Below are 25,322 nucleotides of genomic sequence, written 5' to 3' on the forward strand. Positions count from 1 at the left end.
ACCAGCTGTCATTTCAGCTAGAGCTTTATTGTAATTCTGCTTTTTATTCTCCCTTCAGTCTTAGATGTATTTTTCATAGCCCTACATTTGCACTTACTCTATGCTGTCACAGCATTTACATGCAGAGGTGGTTACTGGTTACATTTACTCATTTACTTGAGAAACCTTTTGAAAACATTGTATTCTTAGTAGTAGTTTTAATGCTGTACTTTTTACCTTTACTTGAGTAATATTACTATATAGTATCACTACTCTTACTTGAGTAAAATCTCTGCTTACTCTACCCACCATGAATAACTTTACTGAATGAAGAACAAACATGTTTTAGCCAAGAATATTCTAGACACAGACCTACAGTTTTTTTTAAAGAGAGATCTTGTTTTTATACGCAAGCTTGTTATTTTAATGTTATTAAAGCATTAAAACGATGCTTTAATAACATTAACTGATCACTGAGCCTGCGATCAGTATCACACTCTGTGCTGTTGTTTTAGAGCTGTCAGTGAAACTTCAACCCATGAAAGCCCTAAATATTTTTCTATTTTAACTATTCATAGCTGCTTTTGTTTTTGTTGCAAGCAAAGCTAACAAGGGGAATATGGTAATGCACCCAAAACCTAATTTCCCACCAAAACCTCCCAATGCTGACCCCTCTGACCTCCATTTAGACCAGGGGAGTCAAACTCCAGTCCTCAAGGGCCACTGTCCTGCAGTCTTTAGATGTGCCACCGGTACAAAAAACGCAGGAATGAAATGGCTTAATTAACTCCTCCTTGTGTATCTCAGTTCTCCAGAGCCTTAATGACCTAATTATTCTATTCAGGTGTGGTGCAGCAGAGGCACATCTAAAAGTTGCAGGGCAGTGTGTCTCCTGGACTGGAGTTTGACACCTGTGATTTAGACAATCATCTCTTATCAAATTTAAGCAAATGTGCTGAAGGAGTGTTAGTATCTCTGTATTCACCTGGAAAACACAGTGGACTGGAGACACAATAGCGGTCTACACAAAGGGACAGACCCAGACTGTCTTCAGTCAGAGGTTTCTTCGGATTTAGTGCAAAACAGACCACTGCAGAAGATTCTCCCCATTGTTTTATCCGCAATGACTCATAAGAAGTTTAGATAAAGACACTTTAACTTAGCTCTAGAATTGAAATTGTACCAGTGAGCTAGATTGAACAGTAAATAAAACAAGAATAATTGCAGTACATCAATTAAATCACTGAGTTAAATGGAAACAGTTCATTATAATATTGTATTCTTATAAACTTAAGTGGTGCCTAATGTTTTGTAAGCAACACCGTTATTTTCCACAAAAACCTGTTATAATGTGTAAACTTAAAATCTCTGTAAAAACTTAAATGCCTGCTCTTATTTTGAAGGTCCTATCGGACATTACAGAGTTTTGCGCCACGCTTGATGCCAGCTCTGCGTGCCCGCTGTCTTTGCGAAGGAATGTGGCTGCTTTCCCTGTGTCGGGATGGATGTCTGACAGATGTTTTGAGAAAAAGATGCAGGTCCCCCTCCTCATTACAAAGCAGTGAGTATTAATGGCGACGCAGCGGAGCTGAGGGCAGCTGCTGTGTGCTGTTATGGAGCCGCGAGCTAGAAACGCTAAGCTAATAATACAGCGGCTGGAAGAGCTAGCTAAAACTGAGCTGGGGGATAACGTTACCTCCTTTATCTAGGGTAACAGCACGTAGTAACCTTGGCTATCTCATCTCTTTTTGAAGCCAGTAATGTACGTAGTATACATATTTGGGTTTTATAACCATAAATGTATAATTAGCAGAGTACTCACGGAGCGAAGTGAATAGACCGCTAATGCTAACTGAACGACGGTGAAAATAGGAAAGTGAATAATGGCGAGGAAGTGTGTTAATATCATAGCATTCAGCGCTGGTTGAAATTGAGTTGGTGTCTCTTTAAAATGAATGGTCATGAATACTGTACTAATTTGGTTACTTGTTATGATCGAGATAGGATGTTTTCTGGACATTGTGTCCTCTCCATTACTTATATAAAATAGAGATAAACAAAGAATCACAACTGTAAGCTTAATGTGTCTTAAATTGTAGTATTTAATCATATGTTAATGAGCCACCTACTGGTACACTGTCACTGGAGCCGCTGTGAAGAGGGTCAGCTGACCTCATCATCTTACCCGGTGGAGCCTCTCATGTTCTCCGTTGTGTGACAGAAGTAGGCTCTGGCTTCTGGCTAAAATACAGCAAAAATATATATCGATTTATTTGCTTTGGTTGATCTTCTAAAATGTTTTGGATGCAAGAAAAGATTAATGCAAACAATCTGGATGAATGAACGAAAGGCCATGATGTAATTTTTGTGAAGTTGCAGCTACACATCCAGGCATTTAAGCTCTATCCTCCTGACCACTGACACGGAAAATGTTTTTCATCATGATTTCCTCTGGTAATAGATAGGATGTGCAGTTGAAAAGAAAGTACATATTAAGGCTGCATGATGCAAGGAAATGAATGAAAGTGTTGTATTTTTATATTGTGGAACATCCCCACTAATACTAAGTTGCTTTAGCATCTTGGTCACTAAATTTATTTCAGGCTTGTGGATCAAGGACAACAAAAGTAGTCTATACATCTGGGCAAATATTTGGATGCATTACTATTCAGTACAGAGATGATTACTATTCAGATTAATCAGAGATGATTACTATTCAGTACAGGTGCAGGTCTCGCACATGAACATTCATTTGATGTACGAATGAATGTCTTCACTTGACTCCCAGATGATTTAAATCTGACCTCCAATACTCAAAGCCACGCATTCTTTACCAATACTTTTATTGGTAAATGAAAATTAAGCCATAATGGAAAAATACATTAAACCTTAGAATGCTTAAGCTTCATGATTTGTTTTACTTGAGTTGCAGGTGAAATAATTATATATTATGCATCTCCTATGATTTTTAAAAATAGAAATTGGGGTCCCAGTTTGATTTTACTGTGAATTTTCTCTTATCCATCTAGGGTCAAAATTCTACATACAGGCTGAAATATATGCATGTATTCACCTAAAAGTTTTAATAAGTGGTACTGAGGTGCTAGAATTTCATAAACTTGAGAAAGCCAACGTCTGTTAACTTCTTAGTGATCATGATTGACCACAGCTTGTGTTTTTTTTGTTTGACAGCACTCCTTGGGTTGTCCAATTGCCCTGGAATCTATTCAATGTTTGACAATGAAAATTATAGTTTTACATCAGCTGGAACAGTATTTTTGAGTCATTTTTGAACAACTCCTGATTACCAGTTCAAACAGCTGTATATGAAGTGACTTTGATGTTTCACCACAATGACAAAGATTAAAACTATCCATCTTGGATGAATGGAAATCATTTAGGATGTTCAGGAGAAACCCAAAGGATCCAGTCCAGAAAACTACCCCATTTAATTTACCCCTGACATTTCTGAAAGAACCGGTGGTCAAATGTCCATTCAGATATAGACATACAAGTGTGTCTATATATTTGAGCCTTGTATTTTGGCCTGATGTACAATAGAGAAGCTTTCATGCCTAGATCTTTATTTTTCTAAAGCATTGCAGTAATCTGTAGCTATAAGCAACTTATCAGTTCCTGAAAGATCAAAAACTCTGAAAAGACCTCTGATAGACAAATAAGGTTTGATTTGTCTTTAAAGTGATAACCAGTGATTACCAACAATTTATATTTTTGTTTTTTTTCTAATCACAGATGACGATGTTCTTGATTCCCACCACTGATGACCAAGAAGGAACATCCAGTCAGATTTAACAGAAGTCAAACTTGATCCATAATAATTTGTTTGACCTCTTTCTAAACATGGAGCCCTAACTTCTCAGCTATAAGGACACGGTTCTACACTGCTCCTTCTGTTCTTACAAAAGGAATCTCATTAAGTGGCGTCTCAGTGATTTTACTCCCCTCTACGCCTCCTGAGACCTCAAAAATGTTTTCAGCTTTGAAGAAGCTGGTGGGATCTGAGCCGGGGCAGCTCCGGGAGAAAACCATTCCAGCAGGACTGCAGTCAATGAACCAAAGTTTGCAAAGGCGCTTCGCCAAAGGGGTCCAATATAACAGTAAGACGAATGTGTCAAATATGTTGACCAAAGTTTCCATCTTTGCCAAAGATGGTGCTGCAACTACCGTGATGTTTGTTTGTTTTTTCCCCACTTAAGTGAAAATAGTCATCCGAGGAGACAGAAATACTGGGAAGAGTACTTTATGGCACCGACTGCAGGGGAAGAAGTTTGTGGAGGAGTACATACCCACTCAGGAGATCCAGGTCACAAGTATTCACTGGAATTACAAAAGTAAGTCACATCTTCTTTGACTATCATAGATAGTTTTTATTTCCAAGATGCTGCCTTTGTTACCTTCCTGTTGGGATACATTTTTGACATCTGCTGTTTGTGCCTGGTGCTTTATTCCAGTGGCTCCATATCAAGGTAAAACATGTCAACAGGTCGTCAGAGCTAGCAACCATTTAGAGAGTGTTAGTTTCTTCCTTACCCAGGATAGATTTCCCCTCTCCACCGCTTATTGTTTCAGGTAGAGATCCTTCACAGAAACATGGGACACTACTCATAAGAAGTTTGGGTTGTTTGGCTTTCAGGTGAAATTTCGAAAAAGTTCACACTATGATGATATTGTATGATGAAAGTAGGTCATTTCAGTAAAAGCAGCAATGATCTCCTCATCTCGATGTGTTGAAACAAAAACCATCATCAACAGCTGTGTTTCCATTGCAAATGCGTGCTAAACTTTGTTGATTTATTTATTTTTTTTACTATTCAAAAAAACTCCACAATTTTGCAATTGCAGAGTTTCCATTAACTAAGTAACGCAATTAAAATCCCATGTGAATAAGTTTGTTCATATGATAAGTCATTAAAAAAACATGCAGTTCCATCATTCTTGTTATGCAAAATAAGTGTTTTGCGAAATCCGATCATTTTGATACGGCCGAAAAAACCACCTCATCCTGGCACAATTTTTCTTTTTTAAATGTAAGGGTTTTTTTTTAAGTACATTTATTTTTGTAATTCCAATTCGTGCAATTATATGGTAAATGGGAATACAGCTGCTGGTGGGTACACCATAATAAAACTTGTCAGGGTCTCTGTAACATGTCATGTGACGTTGAGCATCAGTTCCATCTTGACAACATCTCCTGTTCTTTACAAGTCGACTTATTGTCTGCTGAGGCGTGGCTTCCCTCTTGTTGTAGGACAGCCAATGTCACAACATGAACAGCATAATGAAAAGAGCTCTATAAATACCAGTTCTGACTGAACCAGGGATCTTATTGGTGATTTCATGGATCAAACACCTGTTGTGGATTATGTTGTTAATCCAGCTCCTCATTAGAGAACAGCAAGTTGTGCAAAACGTACTGAAGCTTTGAACAGCTGGACATGTGCACTAAAGGTTTAGAGAACCTGGAATTTTTAGGTTCATCCTGGAGTTCATCCCTGACTTTTTGTGAGTAGTGCTTGTTTCTCTGAGTTTTTAATATAATAGAAATGGATGGACAACACTGACCATTCTTTTCATAAGATTGTCATAGAAAAAACAGTGTCTTCAGTGAGTGTCAACAGAGGCTTGTTCAAATTTGTTGTTATACAGACTGCTACAGGAGGTCTTTCCTACCCACAGGCACCACCATCTACAATAACTCTTTGATTAAATGATTTACACATACACAGTTAATTTCTGTTTTGGATCAATAAAGTACTGTTGAATACAAGCGGCCGAAATGGGTTTTCTCCGTAGGGTGTCTGGGCTCTCCCTTAGAGATAGGGTGAGAAGCTCAGTCATCCGGGAGGGACTCAGAGTAGAGCCGCTGCTCCTTCACATCGAGAGGAGCCAGTTGAGGTGTTCCGGGCACGTCCCACCGGGAGGAGGCCCCGGGGAAGACCCAGGACACGCTGGAGGGACTATGTCTCTCGGCTGGCCTGGGAACGCCTCGGGATTCCCCCGGAAGAGCTAGAAGAAGTGGCCGGGGAGAGGGAAGTCTGGGCCTCCCTTCTGAAGCTGCTACCCCCGCGACCCGACCCCGGATAAGCGGAAGAAGATGGATGGATGGATGAATAGAATTTGAAAAGCTGTGACCTGTCCATTCCTTCAGAGCTCTAATTAGCAGCAGCAGCTAAATCGTTGTTTTCTACCATGACCACTGATGAATTATTCATATTAGTATCAGTGGCTATGACTTAACCCTAGTCACTAACTCAGGTGGAACAACTAACTCAGGTGTATGCCTAATTTAATTAAATTTAAATACACTAATTAAAGAAACTAAATGATAAGACATATCACATTTTAAGCAGTCTTGTGCCTTTTATTTTAGCACTTAGCATGGTTAGCATCACTAACTGAACAGCAGTCTGTGTATTCCCTAGAGCACAGATGTCAAACTCCAGTCCTCAAGGGCCGCTGTCCTGCAGTTTTTAGATGTGCCACAGGTACAAAACGCTGGAATGAAATGGCTTAATTACCTCCTCCTTGTGTAGATCAGCTCTCCAGAGCCTTACTAGTGACCTAATTATTCTATTCAGGTGTGGTGCAACAGAGGCTCATCTAAAAATTGCAGGACACCGACCCTTGAGGACTGGAATTTGACACCCCTGCCCTAGAGGCTGTTGGTCTGTACGTGTATGTATTGGACATGTTCCTGCTCCAGTATAGTTAATTCATATTAAAGTCAAATAAACCCCATGTTTCTGTAATCCCTTCCTTTGTTCCTTAAAACAATACTAATGAGTCCAATCTTTGTTTTGTGCTCAGCCACTGATGACATAGTGAAGGTGGAGGTGTGGGACGTGGTGGACAAAGGTAAGTGTTGACATCAGCTCAGAGGCATTTTGACTGAGTTAACTCAGCTATGAGATGTTGATGTTTTATTGAATTGTGCTCAGTGTGCTGGTTCGTTTCTGTCCTCAGTCTTGATGTTGTCTTTCTTACACCTCTCTTGCACTCATCTCAGGCCAAAAATACCCTCTTCCTGAAGGTGGAGGTGAGCGTGACTGTAATGCATAGAAACCCGTGTGTGCTTTGGGTGTGCCCTGGCTCCTCCCACTTTAATCTGAAAGTCCGTAGAGTCGAGGTTTTGCTGTGCTCAGGACTGCTGTTTATTTGTTTTTCTTCTGCCATGTAGAGGCTGAACATCCGCTGTGTGTGAGCCTTGGCTTGATGCTAAGGCTACTGTGAGCAGGGAGCTTTTCACAGAGAAAAGCGGATGAATTGCTGTGCTTGCTTTAGTCATGATGAAACACTTGCAAACTAACAGACGGCAGAAGACTTTAAAGCCTTATGTTGACTTCCCTCTCTTATTGTCTGAACTTGTGTCTTTGTTCTTTCAGGAAAAGGCAAACGGCGCGGAGACAACTTGAAACTGGAGAATGAGCCGCAAGAGGTGATTATCACACGGCTGTCATGTGGTCAGGCTCACTACCAGGATGTGTGATTGTTAAATTGTTCTAAATGTTTGTGTTGCAGTCAGATGAGGTGGCCCTGGATGCAGAGTTCCTGGATGTGTACAAGAACTGCAATGGTGTCATCATGATGTTTGACATAACAAAGCAGTGGTGAGCCACAATAGTCAGAGAACTCTTTCATGTGACTCTCTGCAGGAACAGAAAAGGTTCTATTGTATTTGAATCATGTGAAGTTCTGAAGTATTAAAGCTGCAGTATTTAACTTTGATAACAAATTTACATATTTGCTGAAACTGTCACCATGTTGTGACAGTTTGGTATGAGACAGATAATCTGTGAAAAAATCCGGCTCCTTCGCCTTCTTTCAGTGCTAACCGGAAACAACCAATCAGAGCCACGAGGCAGGTTGTAACATCTGTGTAGTGCTGCTTATGTCCTCCCCTCTGCTATGCTGCAGCTAGCACAGCCTGTCATGAATGCTCAGGTTAGCAGCATGGCCACCGATGGCAGTGGATAAACAGTTTCCCTGTAACGCCAAGTTGTTTCTCTGCCATTAACACATTGAGCAGCAAGTACATGAGGTTGATTGACAGCGCTAAGACCCTCCTCCTGGCTCTGATTAGTTGTTTTTGGTCAGGAGTGGTGTATCCAAACTTGAGTAATTTATATATTACAGAATTTGTATTTGACTAATTCTAAAATGGTTCCAATGTCAAAAACATTTATGGAATAAAGTTTTTATGACTTTTCAGGGCAAAATTCTCCAGGTCAAGTTTAATCAATCTGAATATTTTAGATTTTTAGCTAAAATAAGATGATCCAGTGATTAGTCTGTTGTATTATTCTCACAGTTCTTATCAATAATGCTTAGATTGTCCATCACCCTGTCACCATTTATTTGAGCTCAACTAACATATTGACAATAAAGGTTTCAGTTTACTTTATTTCCTGAACAGTCCAGAATGGCAAGAAACTTGTTAAAATAAAGAGGAAGCTCTTTATTCACATAGTGTATTACTTAAACTCTTTAATAGTCATCAGAATATTATCCATATTGTGTCAAAGAAAAAGCAAAGTCATATTTTTAGGTTTTCTCTTACTGCTGCTTACTTTGGTTTCCATTGTTGATTAGTCAAAATATGTTTTCAATACCTGACAAGTTTCCTAAAGAACTTAACATACAAATTTAGTAAAAATAATTGAATAAATAATAAATAAATAAATGTCAGGTTGCTGTATCTGGTCCAAACTACATAAAGTCAATCTGACATGTTGGCCTTCAGTCCCAAGCTGAAGGCCAACACTAAGTGTTACCCAGGGTTTGTTGTTTTCTTCCTCTCACCTGCTAAATAATGTTATTCTGTGATTCTGTAAATTTCAGGACTTTCAACTACATCCTGAGAGAACTGCCTAAAGTACCCACCCATGTGCCGGTGTGTGTCCTGGGAAACCACAGGGACATGGGGGAACATCGTGTCATTCTCCCCGATGATATAAGAGACTTTATTGCAGGACTAAACAGGTAATGTTTTGAGATCTACCTGGAGAAACTTAATAGCTTGATTGATTGTATTAAAAGGGACCTATAAAGCAAAATTAACATTTTGCATGTTTTTATACTTCCATTTGGGTCTCAGCTGCTTCTCAAATCGTCTGGGTGTCTTAAAAAAACACGCAACCTTTTTTTGGGAATAACTTTATATTTTTGGGGGTTTGGAAAATGAGCCATTTTATAAACCTTCCAATTGTTAAGTCACAATCAGCTAGCACTGCAGTGTTACCTAGCAACCCCATCCAAGCACAGCTTCTAGCAACCTAGAAGGTCCAGCTGGTTTTGCTGCTGTTTGTGCTGTACAATGGCTGCTGGAAAAGACAAGTGTTTTGTTGTTTAAATACTATCCAGAAACGACTTGCTGCATTCTTGTTGATTGTTCAGGAGGCTCCGCTTCTGCTTTTCAAAGTTGTACGATTGTACAATTGCACATCGGTTTAGAAGCTTTTTTCATGTGCAAATGTAAATGTTGAGTTGGTGGGGGGGTTCTGCAGCACGCAGATGACACAATAATAGTCTGAATGAACTCTAAGATCTACTGGATAAATAACTCATGTTTTTTACAGACCAATGGGATCATCCTACATCCACTATGCTGAGTCTTCTATGAAGAATGGTTTTGGGTTGAAGTATCTGCACAGGTTTTTCAATATCCCCTTCCTACAGCTGCAGGTTAGCTTTTAGCATTTTCCCAGCAATAGTTGGATTAGTCAAATTTAGAAGGATTCAGTCATTAATATATTACCTATAGCTGTGTTTGATCATTTACATTTAAATAAATGTATGTGTGTGTGCAGAGAGAGACCCTCCTGAGACAACTGGAGACCAACCAGCTGGACATGGATGCCACTCTGGAGGAGCTTACTGTCCAGCAGGAGACTGAAGACCAGAACTATGAGATGTACAGCTATTTCTTTATCTTTTGATTGTGCATTGAGCAGCAGAGCCACTAGGGGGAGCTGTTTCTGCTCTGAGGGTTAGGGATAAAAATGACACTCTGAATGTTGCTATGGTTGATGGCAGCACAGCTGTTGTTCCACCTGGAACATCTGATGCTGACGTTTAAGTGTTGTCTAGATGCATGCAGGTCTTTGTGATGGATCATGCATAGTGAAAATTACTTTTCTTTAGTCTGTTTGGGAAACAAACAAGAGAAAGTTTAGGATTTTTTTTTGTAATGTCACATAGACGACACATACAAAAGTTGTCTTGACAACTCTTTTTTTTTTTTTTTTTCTCATGAAATCTCTTGTATGAACTTTCCAGCTTCTTGGAGAACTTGGAGTCTCGCAGTAAAGGCTACGCCTCCCCTGGTCCAGCCAACGGTCAGAGCCCCTCCTCTGGCTCCCAGTCCCCCATCGTGCCCCCCAGCGGTGCTTCCACTGGCAGCTCCAGCCCCAGCACTCCACAGCCTCCGCTACCCTCCCAGATGCTTCCTCAGTCTCCGTCTGTATCTGCGTCTTCCCCTGCACCCCCTACTGCAGTGGCTAGTGGGACGACCTCCCCTATGGCTGAGGCGAAACTTCCACTTCAATCACCTGAACACCAGCAATCATCAGCTGCGCCTGGAGTCTCAGGCCCCCAGAAACGCGGTTTCATCTCCCGCTGGTTTGGTTCATCTCCTGCTGCTGAGGCCCCTGCTGCTGCACCAGGTGAGCAAAGTTACCCAGGTTTGCTTATTCAGCATTAATGCTCTACTCAGCCACTCCTCACTATAGCAGTGGATCATTCCTGGCCCTCCTTAAACCTCACATGGACAAGTTTAAACTGACGAGGCTGGCTGTTCCACCTGTGAAAACTTGTACAATTACTAGTAATGAACAGAAAGTCTGTTCTTATTTATTCATGTTCATCGGCCTGTAAACTAAAATGGTTATAGCAGCCCTGCCCCGTATCTCCACCACTCGGCTCCTTCAGACTAGCAGCAACAGCAATTTGCAAAAATCTGGTGGAACTGCTCATCTGCTGAGCTCCTTATAGAAACTACTACTCAGTACAACCCTTCTAGTATTTTAGCATACATTTTGTGAGTTGCACACATAGCATGGCACTGGCATGCAGCTCTAGGTCTGCTAGGCCTGGAGCTGCACTATGATGGTGACGAGGAGATGAGGTGACCAGCTGTGTGCGCAGCACTGATTAACTGCATCTTTTAACTGTAATAACTAGAAAAAAATGTACATTGGTCTTTATTAATGCTGAAATAAAAAATTCTCAGATATTTATTTATTGCTGTCTTACACATTTTTGTGTGAATGTCAGGCCTGACAAGAAAACCCTCCTACTTATGTTTATGCATGGTTTAATTCCACAAGAGCTCAGGGTTCACAGATGATTCCATAACAAAGGCAAAAATAACTCAATCTTTTAGTGTTATAGGAAAATGGAACAAAAGCTGAAAACTTCTGAAAATATGTTTCTAACTAGATAAGCCCGGTCATAACTGTCATATGTATCTGGCTAGACAGTCTCAGGACAGCAGATGTTCAGATCAGACACAATGACATTGGCCAACATGCTGAAGGTCAGAGTGATGGAGGCGCAACTGAGGACAAAATAAACAGATTGATATTCTAATCCTAAGCGTTTCTAACATTGTGCATCCTTAATAATAATAATCAGTCTCATGCAGTTCACCATTAACACATCTATTTTCCTTTCCTGTTGAATAATCAATTATTATACACCCATGAATCAAATATGTTTCAGTGAAATTAAAACACATTATCCACAGACGGAGAAAAATCACATTGATCTACAAACTGAATTAAAGTCCACATTTATTAATCTAATTAATATATATATGTGCACTCAGTACTGATTAAGAATAATAAGAATAAGCAGAATTAATCAAACATAAGAATGCACAGCAAAGAATAATCTACTTCAAGAGTGAAAGACTGTCAGGTTTAAACACCTATTGAGACAGATTTAACAAACACAAGAAAGACAAGAGAGTTGGATTCTTTTGTCCTCGCGAGCAGAACAGCCAGAGATGTTTTCAGTCACACATCTCTTCCGTTCTGAAAACATATGTGTCCGTTCTCCCTTTTTATTGCTGTTAGGATCCCTGTTACAGAGAGCGTCTCAAAGGGGAGGGGAAAACACTTCAATCACATAATTGCAACGCAAATGCTAGTCACTAACAAAACACATGGTATCTACACACTAGAATATTCTGTTCCAGACACAGGATAACACAGAGCAAGTTGTACGACTTCACAGCGATGGTTTTCTAGCTATCTAACAGGTCAAGGATGCAGAGGCTTCTGCTGAGTGATAACCCTGTTGAAAACAGTTTCTCTGCTGTTCCTCAGAGAGGCCTTCTGAGAAAGGAATCAAAGTAATTCAACAACACAGAAACTTCCTTTATGCTAAGATGAAACAAATAAAGGCATATAAGACAAGAACATTATAAAGGCACATGAAACAACAAATATTTGATAATAATATATATAATTTACCTAACAAAGACCATCCCGCAGTCATACAAGGATTACAGATTAATGGCCATCTTTATCAAATGTACATGAAACCTTATTTTTAATTTGATTTCCAACTTATCTAATAGGAAGTGCTAAAGGAAAGACTGACAATCTCTTTTGCGCATCTGTTCCTATCTAGTTCCGACATGAGTGACAGAAAATTTTGAAGTTTTTCACAATTTTCTAATTTGCTGAGATCTACCTGCATATTAAGTTACGTTTGAAGTGTAATATTTTACATTCAAATGGGATGTTTGTCGTAGTAAAGGAGAGGAGCATCTCTGATGAGATAAAGGGACGTAGAAGGAGTATCCATTTTATGACTGGATATTGTTTACATTATGTTTAAAAATGTCACGTCAGATTCATAGTTATGGAAGAATAGAATATTCACATCACTGCTGATTGAGAATATGAAATTTATTTATTTTCAGATATTTCATGACGATGCCTGACCTAATATGATTATCTATTTTGAATTAGATTTTTTATGACTGTTTTGTTATTTTTGTGTGCGTCACTTTTAGAACCTAATTACCTTGAAACATAATATAAATGCCAGATTAGATTTTATTCGACAACATATCTCTATATAAACCTACCTTGTTTCTGTGTACCTAAATATTTTAAAATCCTAATCTGAATGGATTTAGCCATAAATGAAAGAACCCTAGTAATTAGTCATGAGATTTCAGACTTGGCAGTTAGAAAATGCAGAGCATTCCTAAGAATCAAAGGCCTTACTGAAGTTGGAATGTCATGTGATTTTTTTTTTCCCCCAGCTTTGTTGAGGCTTTGTTCTAGATGAGGAAACGTTGTGATGGGAACTTTTGAACACTGGGACAAACTGGAGTGCAGCTCATGTTCTTGCTTGTCCAAATGTCTTCCTCAGAAGACCCTCCTGCCCCCGTGTGTCCCGCTAAGGTGCAGAGTGTGGATGATTTTGTGCCAGATGAAAGGTTGGACAAGAGTTTCCTGGAAGACGGCGTCCCATCTAAGAGCAAGGTTCCCCAACCCGCCCCGGCTGCAGCTGTGGACAGCGACAGGTGAGAAGCTCACTGGCTTTAAATCAGCTTACCTCGGTTTTCTTGGATTAAACGTTATTGCCTCACACAAACTCGTATAAAAGAAAATTCCCTTTTTTAAAATGCAAAAAAACATTTACCTAATGAACTCCAAAGTAGCGGCTTATAGTCTAGAATTTACTTAGATGTCATGCATGGTCGCTGATCTGTTCGCCCTTTGAAGGGCAGACAGTCTATACTGTAAACCTCTCATTTAGTTGGTTGTTTAAGTACTTTGAGAATATCTTTACTTTTATGAAAATCCATAATGCTATCTGCTCATACTGGTAAAACCAGGTAAATGGCATTTATTCATTTATGACACCGTTGTTTTAAACAAGGTTCTGATAAAATTTTGATTGGCTGCTGCTCTCCATAAGCCCGCCCCTAGCTCCTGGAGTCAGCGGTTTCTTCCTGTGGTCCAACAGTGAAGTGTCTTTGGTCAGCAGCTACAAATTGGACAGTGATAACACAAAGTTAGCACTAGCTACATGAAACTGGTTTTGAGGAAAAACCCTTGACAGATTTGTCATTTTATTATGAAAAGGTGACAGCCCTTTCCATGGGCTTCCACCTTTTCATGGAGGGGTTTGAGTGTCCCAGTGACCCCAGAAACTATGCTGTCTGGGTCTTTATGCCCCTGGTAGGGTCACCCAAGGCAGACAGGTCCTCAGTGAGGAAACACTCACTGACAGATTATTTCTGTATTCTGGCGCTGTATTCAAGCGCAGCCTGAAGACCCCTTATGATGAGTTATAACAATAGACTTAATGTTCCCTTGCCCGGACGCGAGTCACTGGGGCCCCACTCTGGAGCCAGGCCTGAAGGTGGGGCACGTTGGCGAGCGCCTGGTGGCCGGGCTTTTACTCATGGAGCCCGGGCGGGCTCAGCCCGAAGAGGAAACATGGGTCCCCCTTCCAATGGGTACACCACCTGTGGGAGGAATCAAAGGGGTCAGGTGCACTGTGTGATGAGTGGTGGCCGAGGGAGGGGGGCCTGGCGGTCCGATCCTCGGTTGCAGAAGCTGGCTCTTGGGACGTGGAATGTCACCTCTCTGGTGGGGAAGGAGCCAAAACTAGTGTGTGAGGCTGAGAGGTTCCGGCTAGAAATAGTCGGTCTCTCCTCGACGCATGGCTCTGGTTCTGGAACCAGTCTCCTTGAGAGGGGCTGGACATACTTCCACTCTGGAGTTGCCCATGATGACAGGCACCAGGCAGGAGTGGGCATACTTGTTGCCCTCCATCTCGGTGCCTGTACGTGGGGTTTACCCCGGTGAACGAGAGGGTAGCCTCCCTCCGCCTTCGGGTGGGGCGACAGGTTCTGACTGTTTGTGCTTACGGGCCGAACAGAATCAGAATACCCACCCTTCCTGGAGTTCTTGGAGGGGGTATTGGAGAGTGCCCCTCCTGGGGACTCCCTTGTTCTGCTGGTGGACTTCAACGCTCACGTGGGCAATGACAGTGAGACCTGGAGGGGGGTGGTTGGGAATTCCCCCCCCCCCGATCTGAACTCGAGCTGTGTTCTATTGTTGGACTTCTGTACTCGTCATGGATTGTCCATAACAAATACCATATTGAGGCATACGGGTGTCCATGTGTGCACTTGGCACCAGGACATCTAGGCCGCAGTTCGATGATCAACTTTGTCATCGTTTCGTCGGATCTGCGCCCGTATGTCTTGGACACTCGGGTGAAGAGAGGTGCTGAGCTTTCCACTGACCACTACCTGGTGGTGAGTTGGCTCCGGTGGTGGGGGAGGATGCCGGTCAGACCTGGCTGACCTAAACGTGTTGTGAGGGTCTGCTGGGAACATCTGGCAGACTCTCCTTTGAGGCGGAGCAGAACCGGCAGAACTTTGAACATGTTTCGGGGGAGGTGGAGTACATCGAGTCTGAGTGGACCATGTTCCGTGCCTCCATTGTCGAGGCGGCTTACCGGAGCTGTGGCCACAAGGTTGTTGGTGCCTGTCGTGGCGGCAACCCTCGAACCCTTTGGTGGACACCTTTGAGGAGGGATGCTGTCAGACTGAAGGAAGAGTTCTATCGGGCCTTTTTGGCCTGTGGGACTCCGGAAGCAGCTGATGGGTACCGGCGGGATCTTGTTCACGAATGAGGGAAGAAGGGAGCTGGAGAACAACAGGGGAATTGGCTCAGCGTCTGCAGTGAAGCAGGCGCTGTGCCGGTCCGTCGTGGTGAAGAGAGAGCTGAGCCAAAAAGCAAAGCTCTCGATTTACCGATCGATCTACGTTTCTACCCTCATCTATGGTCATGAGCTTTGGGTCATGACCGAAAGAACGAGGTCGCGGATACAAGCGGCCGAAATGGGTTTTCTCCATAGGGTGTCTGGGCTCTCCCTTAGAGATAGGGTGAGAAGCTCGGACATCCGGGAGGGACTCAGAGTAGAGCCTCTGCTCCTCCACGTCGAGAGAAGCCAGTTGAGGTGGCTCGGGCATCTGGTTAGGATGCCTCCTGGACGCCTCCCTGGTGAGGTTTTCCGGGCACGTCCCACCAGGAGGAGCCCCCGGGGAAGACCCAGGACACGCTGGAGGGACTATGTCTCCCGGCTGGCCTGGGAACTCCTCAGGGTTCCCTTGGAAGAGCTGGAACAAGTGGCTGGGGAGAGGGAAGTCTGGGCCTCCCTTCTTAAGCTGCTACCACCGTGACCCGACCCCGGATAAGTGGAAGAAAATGGATGGATGGATGGATGGAAAAGCTTTGACTTGCTGTTTCCTGGTTCACTTGAATCAACATTTAAAAGCAACATTCAAAACATTTTGTGTACTTTTCCATTTGTGGTCCATTATTTCTACTTGGAGAAGGGGGGATATCAAACCATTTGTGGCAGAGCAACTGATGTAAAGCAGGGTTTTTTAACATTCTAAAATAAAACCCCGAAGATTTTGTCTTTGACATTTGAACCTGTTTTTTGCATTATAGTAGTGATTAGAACAGCTGATATCTTAGTGCATCTTTGCTGTGTGGCCTCTGGCTCTGCAGATATTTCTTTATATTCTAAGGGAGTTCCTTCATTTTCTTGTGTGTGTTGGAGGTAAGGGGATCTGATGCATCACTGTGTTAACTATGGCAATGTTTTTTTCCATTTCAGCGCCTCTTATGTGCCTCCGCACGGTTCAATTTTGGGGGCCACTTTTATTTTCATTAACCTGCTACCGCTGCGGTCTATTATAAGGAAGCATGGTCTTTCCTTCATTGTTATGCTGACATAAATCCTCTGTTGAAATGTCCGAATGACATTAAGGCCTGGTTGGCAAAAAATGTTTTAAGTTTTAATGGTGATAAAACTGAATGTGAACTGAACTGCTGTTGTTTTTAAATGTGCTATACAAATACATTTGACATTCACATCACTGATGATGTCAGCACTCCTATCTCCATGTACCTCCACCAGTCAGATCAATTAAAGTTCTAAGTCTGTCATAATAAACAATCAATTAATTTCATGATCAGTTAAAAGGAGCTTGATGATTTCCATTTTAATGATTAATCATTTTGAAGGGCAATTTTGTTTACAGAGACTTCATAATCCATTTTCTGTGACTTCATTTTCACTTTATTCATTGTTTTTGGTTGTCATGTTTTGGATATTTAAATGTCTTCTATTTTCACTGAAAAGTCTTCTTTAGAAAGTTAAAGTTCATTAGGCTTTGAGGGAATGAACTTGAATTATTCTACTAGAAAATTGTCTCAAAACAACAATGTTATTGATTATCGCAATAATTATTGGGACAATTTATCTTCCAGGTCAGGCATAAGTACATCAGCTGTAAAAACAACACATTTTATCCCAGAGTTAAAACCTACTTAACTCACTTAACTTATTACTATCAGTTTTGATTTACCAAAGTCTGAGTTTAGGCCGTATGTTAAAGCAAAGAACAAACCTTCACATTTCAGTGAGATCTATTAACACTATAGCTTCTCTCTAACGTTCATGTAATGAACAAACGCTTGTCTGGATGAACATCTCTGCTCCGTCCCCATAATAACTGTTTGTTCGGGTTACAGCTTGTAATGGTGGCATTGAGTGAAATCATCGCACTCACTACTTGAACATAATGTGAAGAAGGTTTGTCCTGTCGTAAAACAGTGATGGAGAAAACCGAGGAAACCCAATGGTCTCCGGCTACCAGGATGAGCTGGATCCCGACGACAGCGAACCCAGCCTCCCCCAGGTGAAAGCCCGGCCCCACAGTAAGGACATCTCTCTGACCAGCGATGAGGAGGAGGCTGAGCAGGGGGCCCCCACAGTCACACAGGACCAGGACTGGGACAGTGAACCTGATCTGAAAGCGTAAGTTGTTTTTCAGTAACTCGGCAGAAACTAGAATTCAACCACACAATTTATTCAAATACAGAAGTCTTTATAAACAGACCTAGACCAATTCCACCACAGATAACAATAATTAATAATAATTTAATAATGACCAGAGACAGATCTTCACTGAATAATATCTGGTTGAGTTGCAGCCACAATGTGGAAATGTTCAACACAGGAAATGATTACAAGACTTATTTTTAAGCTGCTACTTTGTTGAAGAGCTCTTTATTTAACATGGGTATATGGTCTTATTATGGGAATAATTATGTTCTTGTATAAACAGTATATTCCGTAAAACACTGGAAAGTCATCTCTAGCAGTTTCTTTGACATCCACTTTCATTTCAAGATGGTAACTGCAACACTTGCAGTGTTGCAGAGGGGTTTGTTATCAAGGAACATGCTACACACAAAAAAAGAAAAACACTCAAATGTTTGAGTGGCCAGTAAAAACAATTACACCTCTGGTCGTGATAGATATCTTGCGAAAAGGTGGATCTCCTCCACCTCCTCTTTCAACTACTATTGGCAGTCTGAGAAATCCACCAATCTGATCAAAAACAACCAATCAGAGCCAGAAGGAGGGGGCCATCAGTCAACCTCTTGTTTCCCCTGCTAAATGTGCTCTTGGTCAAGAAGCGACTTACTGTTGCAGGATAAACATTGATGTACCATCATCGGTGGTCATGCTAACTATTAACATTAATTAACATTAATGACAGCCAGTGCTGGCTGCAACATAGCAGATCACCTAGTGATGACTGGGTGAAGGTAGAAGAGCTCAATTTTTTTCCCTCAACTGGCTACCTCATACCATATCTAAAAAAAATATTTTTTTTCATCAAAGTTGCATACTGCAGCTTTAAGAGTTGATTTGAAAACACATGACAAGATCTTTTGGCAACGACTTCTTAACTGCATGCAACCTTGATGGCACCTGATAACGCAGATAAAACATGGGGATAATAATCACTTCTGCAGAAAAAACCAAACAGTCATACAGATATGACTAGGACATCTAGCTTGGACGTTAACCAGCTCAGAACAGATAAGAAGTAAATATTGTTACGTGTTTAAGTTTTCATTTGAACTAACAGAATTTCACTCATCCGCTTGTGTTTTTCTTTCAGGCCAGTTATTCAGCTCACAAAACCAAAGGTGACGTCTCAAGTTCCTGAGCTCAAAGTCCAGACCACAGCACCAATCTCCCTGACCCTTACTCCAGCTGCGGAGCCCCCGGCTCGACAGCAGGCCCGGAAAAAGGGAAGCACACCCAGAGCAGAGGACTCTGATACAGACCCCGAGGCTCCCGTGGCCCAGCAGATGCTCTCTTTTGTCATGGATGACCCGGACTTTGAGTCGGAAGCATCAGACACCCCGAAAATCGCAAAGGTTATCAAAAGCAAATTTAAAAAAAAAACAGAGTTTAAGTCATCTAAACCAAGGGTCTGCAGCCCTCAGTTCAGCTAAATGACACTTGTTTAGAGCCACAAATTTTACATGAAGAAAACTTACTTTTGAGAAATACCCACCATAGAATTACAATTTTAACTTCTATTCTTAAAATTATAAAAAGGAATTTATTTTCTTTTGAGATGTCTATATTTGTGTAAAAATGTAAAAAACGAAAAACATTTTCAACATAGCGGCAAGAAATATTTATCTACAATAAATTGTACTTTTAATTTGTGTCATTCTGTTTTGGAAATTCAATTTATTTCTTGAGAGGTAGAAAAACTTAATATTTTTTGATTTATCATACCTATACATTCCTATTAATAACGCTTGAAACCCCCTAAAAACTGAATTTAATTTGAATTTCTCTGTAACATTAGTTGTTGGACTGTTTTGATTTTGCACAGGACACCTTTCCGGTCAGAGACGAGCTTCTGTCCGACCTCTCTGACGAGGACACGCAGTTGTCCAAGGTTCTAGTTCCGCTGAAGCCCACTGTGATTTCCTTCAAACCGAAGGATGATGCTGACCTGTTTGGCCTGGGGATCCAAGAAGAACCTCGAGCATCAAAGGACAGCAGTGAGGACCAGGAAGGCAAGTCAGGACACAGCTGTGTAGTTTGTTTCCCTGTCATTTCACTGATCTTTGTTCCATAGTTTACTATCTGTTGGTGTCATAATGCTGAGACTTGAGCTGACAAAATGCTGCTGTTACTTTCTTAATATTTTTTACTAAGGGTGTACTCTTCAACATTTCTTTATCACCAATACCAACACCAGTTGTTTAGGATTACCTGCTTAATGACAGTGCCAGTCTAATTATTGCCATTATAACCAGTAAGATCAGGTTTACATGGTCTGCATTAACATTATGGATGTATAGCACGAGTCACTCACTAGTGATATTTATGACACTTTGCTCCATCCTGATTGTCCTGACAGTTGGTGCGTTTTTATTACAAATGTGTGCAAAACATTTTAGATATTCTACTGATATTGAAAAAACACAATTTCAAAATTGCTGTTCATGCAAATGAGTTTGTTCATGCAAATAATAATTAGAAATCATGGCAGCGATGGCTGGAAACTGTTAAATGAGATGCATTCATACTTCAGCCATGGGACTAGCACTCATCATCTGTCAGCCAATCAGAGGAGACGATTCCACCTTATTCAGGTGTTAGAGCAACAAGTCCCACCTACTTGGAGTGGCTATGTATGCAGCGTTTGGGGGAAATTGTAGTTGGTGATTTTACAGAAGAATTATGGATTCAATATGTTCAAACAACACACAACTTTTTATGAACAGCGTGATTAGGTCTGTCACCATAAGAGCAGTTTTGCAGGATGTTAAAGTCTCAAAAATTATTGTGATAAACAATAATACTTTAATTTTGAGAACATTTTCAACTGATATAATCCTAATGGAATATTAATGCAAATACATAAAAAAACAAGTGCATGGAAACAGATCAGAACTGGTTGTTATAGAAACCAGTGATTCTCACAGATCTGTTCACCACCATGTTGACGGAGTGTCAGCGACAGGAAGTGCTAGATGAGCAGTGTAGGTGTTTCAGGCAGTCGCTCCAAATAACTCTGACACATTTAGTATCTAAACTAACATGTTTGTATCAGAAGCATTTTTTATAAAACATGTTTTTGTCCTCAGATGTGCTTCATCTATCAACCAATAACCTCTTCTGATGTGTGTGTTGTCCTCTTCTAGAAAAAGAAAGCAAGCAGTCCAAAGAGAAGAAGAAAAAGAAGAAGAAAAGCAAGGAGGTACTGGTGTTATCATAGAGTATAGATTATCTGATGTACTGTATATCTGAGTTCATTCTCACACATCTTGCTGTATTTTTGATCAACACTAGTGGCTGTCAATATTGTGACTAAAATTATTGTTGCTCTGGTGGAGGTATGGAATCACAATAAGCAACAAATATTTCCTCCAGGTTTCACACCAACCCATCCAGACAGACTTTGTTTCAATTAAATTTAATTCACTGAAAAGTACTTCAGTGTTGATGCTGCGGGCTGTAACACAACAGATCTGATTACGACAGGTTTCTGTCATATGGAGGAGGATGCTCCAGCTCTGTGGTCATTTCTTGTAATATAGCTAGTTTCTGAAGTTTCTACCTGTGTCTTCTGCTGTTTTTGACATAATAAAACAGGTTGAAATATGTTAACGTTATCAGAGGAATCCAGCAAGGTAATCCTCAGTGTGCTGCTTGCTTTGGCAGTCGACAGAGCTCAGGTTCCCCGTGACGATCCATAGAGAAGGCGGTTCCACCTTCCTCTGCCTCCCTTTCTACACATCTGGGATCTGTGGCTGTAGTTCAGGAATAATTTTAGCTTTTCAGATGCCATTAAGATGCTCCCTGTTATAAAAAGAAGTCCACACTGGTAAGGTTATATAACAGTTTCAAAGCATCCAACCCCAGAAAAGAAATCTTAAAAAAACAAACAAAAAAAACGTGTCTAACAAGAAAATATAGGAAGAAAGGTCAGAGAATCTGCCTAATTTTTAGATGAGGAAAGAGATCATATTTTGTATAATCATGATGTGTCCTCCACATTTTTCAGCATACGTAAGTTGTAATGTTCTGTTTTTAGTATCCAACATTATGCTGATGATGCTGATCATTATTTATAAATCGAGCTGGCTGAAGCTAGTTTCTGAAGATACCAGCTTTTGAATGTTGGTTGAGATAAGGATTAGAAAGAGTTGCCATCTTTATATTGTTAAAAACGTTTTTTGTGTGAATGTCATGCCTTGTACACAGGAGGAGGAGAAGAGCAAGAAGAAACACAAACACAAGAAAAAGGAAAAAGACGAAGTGGCAGCGGTAGACGACAAGGAGAAAAAGAAGAAAAAATCTCGCTCAAAGAAAACGGAGGTGGACGAGTTGGAGGACTTTCTGGGTGGAGGCACCGGCTCCGTCAAAAGAGACGATGGGGATTATGAAGAGCTATAAAAGCTGCTGCTTGTTTGAATCCCAGGAGAACAGCAAGGACTATGGTCTGTTATTACAAAAAAGAAGAATCAAAACTAAAAGGTTACCTTGTGTATGCATAAAACAGCGTTACAAGCCATACCCTCCACTGAAACCCACCAACCACAGCAGGATCTGGAAACCTGGGATTCTGACTCCCAGCTCTCATTTCCACTCCAACCAATAAGAAGCCCCAGGAGGAGTCATGTGTACTGTAATGAATCTTACTATAACTGGTATGAAGACAGGCAAGCTCTTTGTACTTCTTTGATTCGAGCTTTTCTCTGCTTTGATACTCTGTGATGCACTCCCAATGAGCTGCTGTAAATAGGATCATGATTTCCTCTGAATGTTTGTGTGGCTGATGTAGTGCTTGTGAGCATGCTCAAAGTGACGACTGACTCCTTAAAGACTCCATCGTGTCCTTTTCTTTTGACTTAGTTAGTTTCGGTGGGAAATATCAGAATTAACTTTGGTGATTATCTTTATTGGGGAGATTTTTACACTTTGTCTTTGTTTCAACTAAGCTGTTCTTTCATCATTGCTAATGCTTTGCAGAAATTTATCAAATCTTTTTGTTTAAATTTTATAAATGAAGCCACATCAGTTATCTGTAGGCTTTTGTTTTGTGCTGATTGTGGTCATGATAATTAACCAACCTTCCACACACCAGAAGACTAAGAGCTGTAAACTAGTCACTAGGGGTGCACCGATGAATTGGTCCCGATTTCTTTCATTTTGGGAGATCAGTGATCGGTTGATGCTTACTTGTAAAGCTGATCTTTTCCACTGATCTGACCTACCTCAAAACCTAGTCAGCCAATGTCCTCTTCTGTTGTTCTTTGATAGACAGAGCCGCCCACCAGGTCACGTCTGCACATTCAGTTAATGGTGACCCTACTGTTGCCAACTGAATGATTTTCTTACTACGTTTAGCAAACATTTCAGTGAAAATAAAATCGATATCGGCCTACTTCGGAATCGGTGGGTGAGGCTTTTTAAAGACTAGTAATCGTCCAGTTACTGCAATCAGTTCACCCGTACTAATCTCACTATTATGGTCAGAAAACAAATAATCTGCTACTAAGTGAAGATAAAAGCTCATTGATATTGAGTTGAGTCTAAACCCAGGATGAGGTTCCATGTGTGTTTTATTCCTCCGCTGTTCTCTGCGTTTGCCTTAAGCAGGGTCACAGCTGAGGGAAAGACGAGCAGCCGTCCCCATCAAGTGTTCTTACTGTAAACCATGTAGCTCAGTCTGCTTTAAATGTCCCAGGATGCCCTGCATCCTGGAAGCCTGTCGTCAGATCGGGGTGAATCTTTACATTTGTCTTTGGTTGTAGAAGAATTGATATGAATATTACTCTGTAATTGTACCACGTCTGGGTTTTCTTTTTGTTGTTGTTCTGTTGTGCCCTTTATTTATTGTTTTTGTTGCAAAAATGTCTTGGTTTCTCCTGGTGTGCTTTGTGTGTCCAGACTGTCCAGTCAGACCCATCATGCAGCTCTCTGTATGGCTCACAGCTTGTCTACTTCTATGACCTTTCACCTGTAACACAGTCAGCTGTTTACTTCAACTGCTTTTTAAAGCTGCAGTATGTAACCTTTAGAAAAAGTTACATGCAAATTTGTTGAAACTGTCACAATGTCGTGACAGTATAGTATTAGACAATCTGCGAAAAGATGGATCTCTGTCGTCTCCTTGCGCTAACCAGAAAAAAACAATCAGAACCAGGAGGAGGGTCTTAGCGCTGTCAATCACTCTGTGCTGTATAGTATATCCTGTTGTGAATGATCAGGCTAGTTAGCACAGCCACCAATGACAGCAGATAAACAGTTTTCCTGTAACCGTGAGTTCTTTCTCCACCATTAGCACATTTAACAGTGAGCATATGTGGTTGATTGACAGCGCTAAGCCCCTCCTCCTGACTCTGATTGGTTGTTTTGGGTAAGGAGTGGTGCATTTCTTCAGACGGCAACAGTAGCTTAGAGAGGAGGTGGATGAGATCCATCCTTTACAGATTCTCTCACAACAAACCGTCACAAGATGGTGACAGTTTTAACATATATATAAAAACATATTCTTTCTAAAAGTTGCGTACTGCAGCTTTAAGGAGAGAAACCAGAGCTGATTTAGTCCCCACATGGTGTCATTGTGTCTGAAAGTTTTAGCTCACTTGCTTCTAATAGACGGTGAAAACATCCTGCATCCAGAACTGATGTGTGTTTTTACATCTGATGGATATCAGCTCTTTATCTCTCTCTGACACACACACACACAACAGTTCCAATTTGCTGGTTTACAAAAAAATCTGTTTTATTCCAAAGGTGACACTATGCAGCATTATCCTGAATACTGTGTGCTTTTTTTTTCATCTCTTGTTTGAGGATAAATGCTGATAAAAGTTTCAAGCAAAGCATGAGACTTAAATGTACAGCAAGAAAAGATTGTATAAAGTAAATATATAGATATATATAAATATATGTTAGGAGCTTCATTCCAAAATCATGTACACTCTTGTGGAAACAGTCCTGCTGAAATCCAGAGACTTTTTTTTTTATTTTTTATGTTCTGTTTACTAAAGTAATAACATTCCTCAGAATGATATGCACTTTAGAAAAGCTGGTTTCAGGAGGCTGTTTATCCAAAACGTTTTGGGATGAAATTCTTCATTTATTTTTCACTCCATGACATGTTCCATCTTTACACTATGTGTGAGTTTGCCTATGTTTGGTTTGTCCAATAAATGCAAACTTATTTCTTCATAAAAAAAAAAGAAAGAAATTGTGGATTTTTTTTTTCTTTTGTGGTGGTGGTAGAAAATGCGTCGAGTGGTGGCGTTAAATTCCTGATGAATTCCTCTGTTTCTGAGAATCTGGACTCTCATTGAGCGGGTCAGTGAGCGCTCCGCCCGCCGCTACGTCATCATATGGCTCATCCTGCTTCTGAGGAAGGAAAAGAGAAAACTAAA

At 40.9% G+C, this 25,322-nt stretch overlaps 1 protein-coding gene and 1 long non-coding RNA gene across 4 annotated transcripts; one reads left to right on the forward strand and one right to left on the reverse strand.

The window, feature by feature from the left end:
- Positions 1 to 464: 464 nt before the first annotated feature.
- LOC116729535 (uncharacterized) lies at positions 465 to 5,690 on the reverse strand. The gene is made up of 3 exons (XR_004341170.1): positions 5,681 to 5,690; positions 4,809 to 4,934; positions 465 to 477 (listed from the first exon to the last, which is right to left on the reverse strand). It is a non-coding gene; the product is annotated as an uncharacterized LOC116729535 (long non-coding RNA).
- Positions 1,391 to 24,812, forward strand: rabl6b (RAB, member RAS oncogene family-like 6b). 3 transcript variants are annotated; one of them, XM_032578158.1, is made up of 17 exons: positions 1,391 to 1,540; positions 3,733 to 4,097; positions 4,197 to 4,331; positions 6,808 to 6,855; positions 7,007 to 7,036; positions 7,383 to 7,435; positions 7,519 to 7,607; positions 8,839 to 8,979; positions 9,576 to 9,681; positions 9,807 to 9,910; positions 10,276 to 10,661; positions 13,390 to 13,540; positions 17,665 to 17,868; positions 19,025 to 19,286; positions 19,757 to 19,943; positions 21,078 to 21,133; positions 22,141 to 24,812. In XM_032578158.1, the coding sequence occupies exons 2-17, from the start codon at positions 3,968 to 3,970 to the stop codon at positions 22,330 to 22,332; spliced, it is 2,274 nt and encodes a 757-aa protein (XP_032434049.1). In that variant the 5' UTR covers positions 1,391 to 1,540; positions 3,733 to 3,967; the 3' UTR covers positions 22,333 to 24,812. The 3 variants fall into 3 exon arrangements, with proteins under 3 accessions (XP_032434049.1, XP_032434048.1, XP_032434050.1); XM_032578157.1 differs by having other exon boundaries at positions 1,392 to 1,540; positions 13,387 to 13,540; XM_032578159.1 differs by lacking the exon at positions 7,007 to 7,036 and having other exon boundaries at positions 1,392 to 1,540; positions 13,387 to 13,540.
- The last annotated feature ends 510 nt before the right edge of the window (positions 24,813 to 25,322 follow it).

This window comes from Xiphophorus hellerii, chromosome 12, assembly GCF_003331165.1.
Source record: "Xiphophorus hellerii strain 12219 chromosome 12, Xiphophorus_hellerii-4.1, whole genome shotgun sequence".
Classification (NCBI taxonomy): Eukaryota; Metazoa; Chordata; class Actinopteri; order Cyprinodontiformes; family Poeciliidae; genus Xiphophorus; species Xiphophorus hellerii.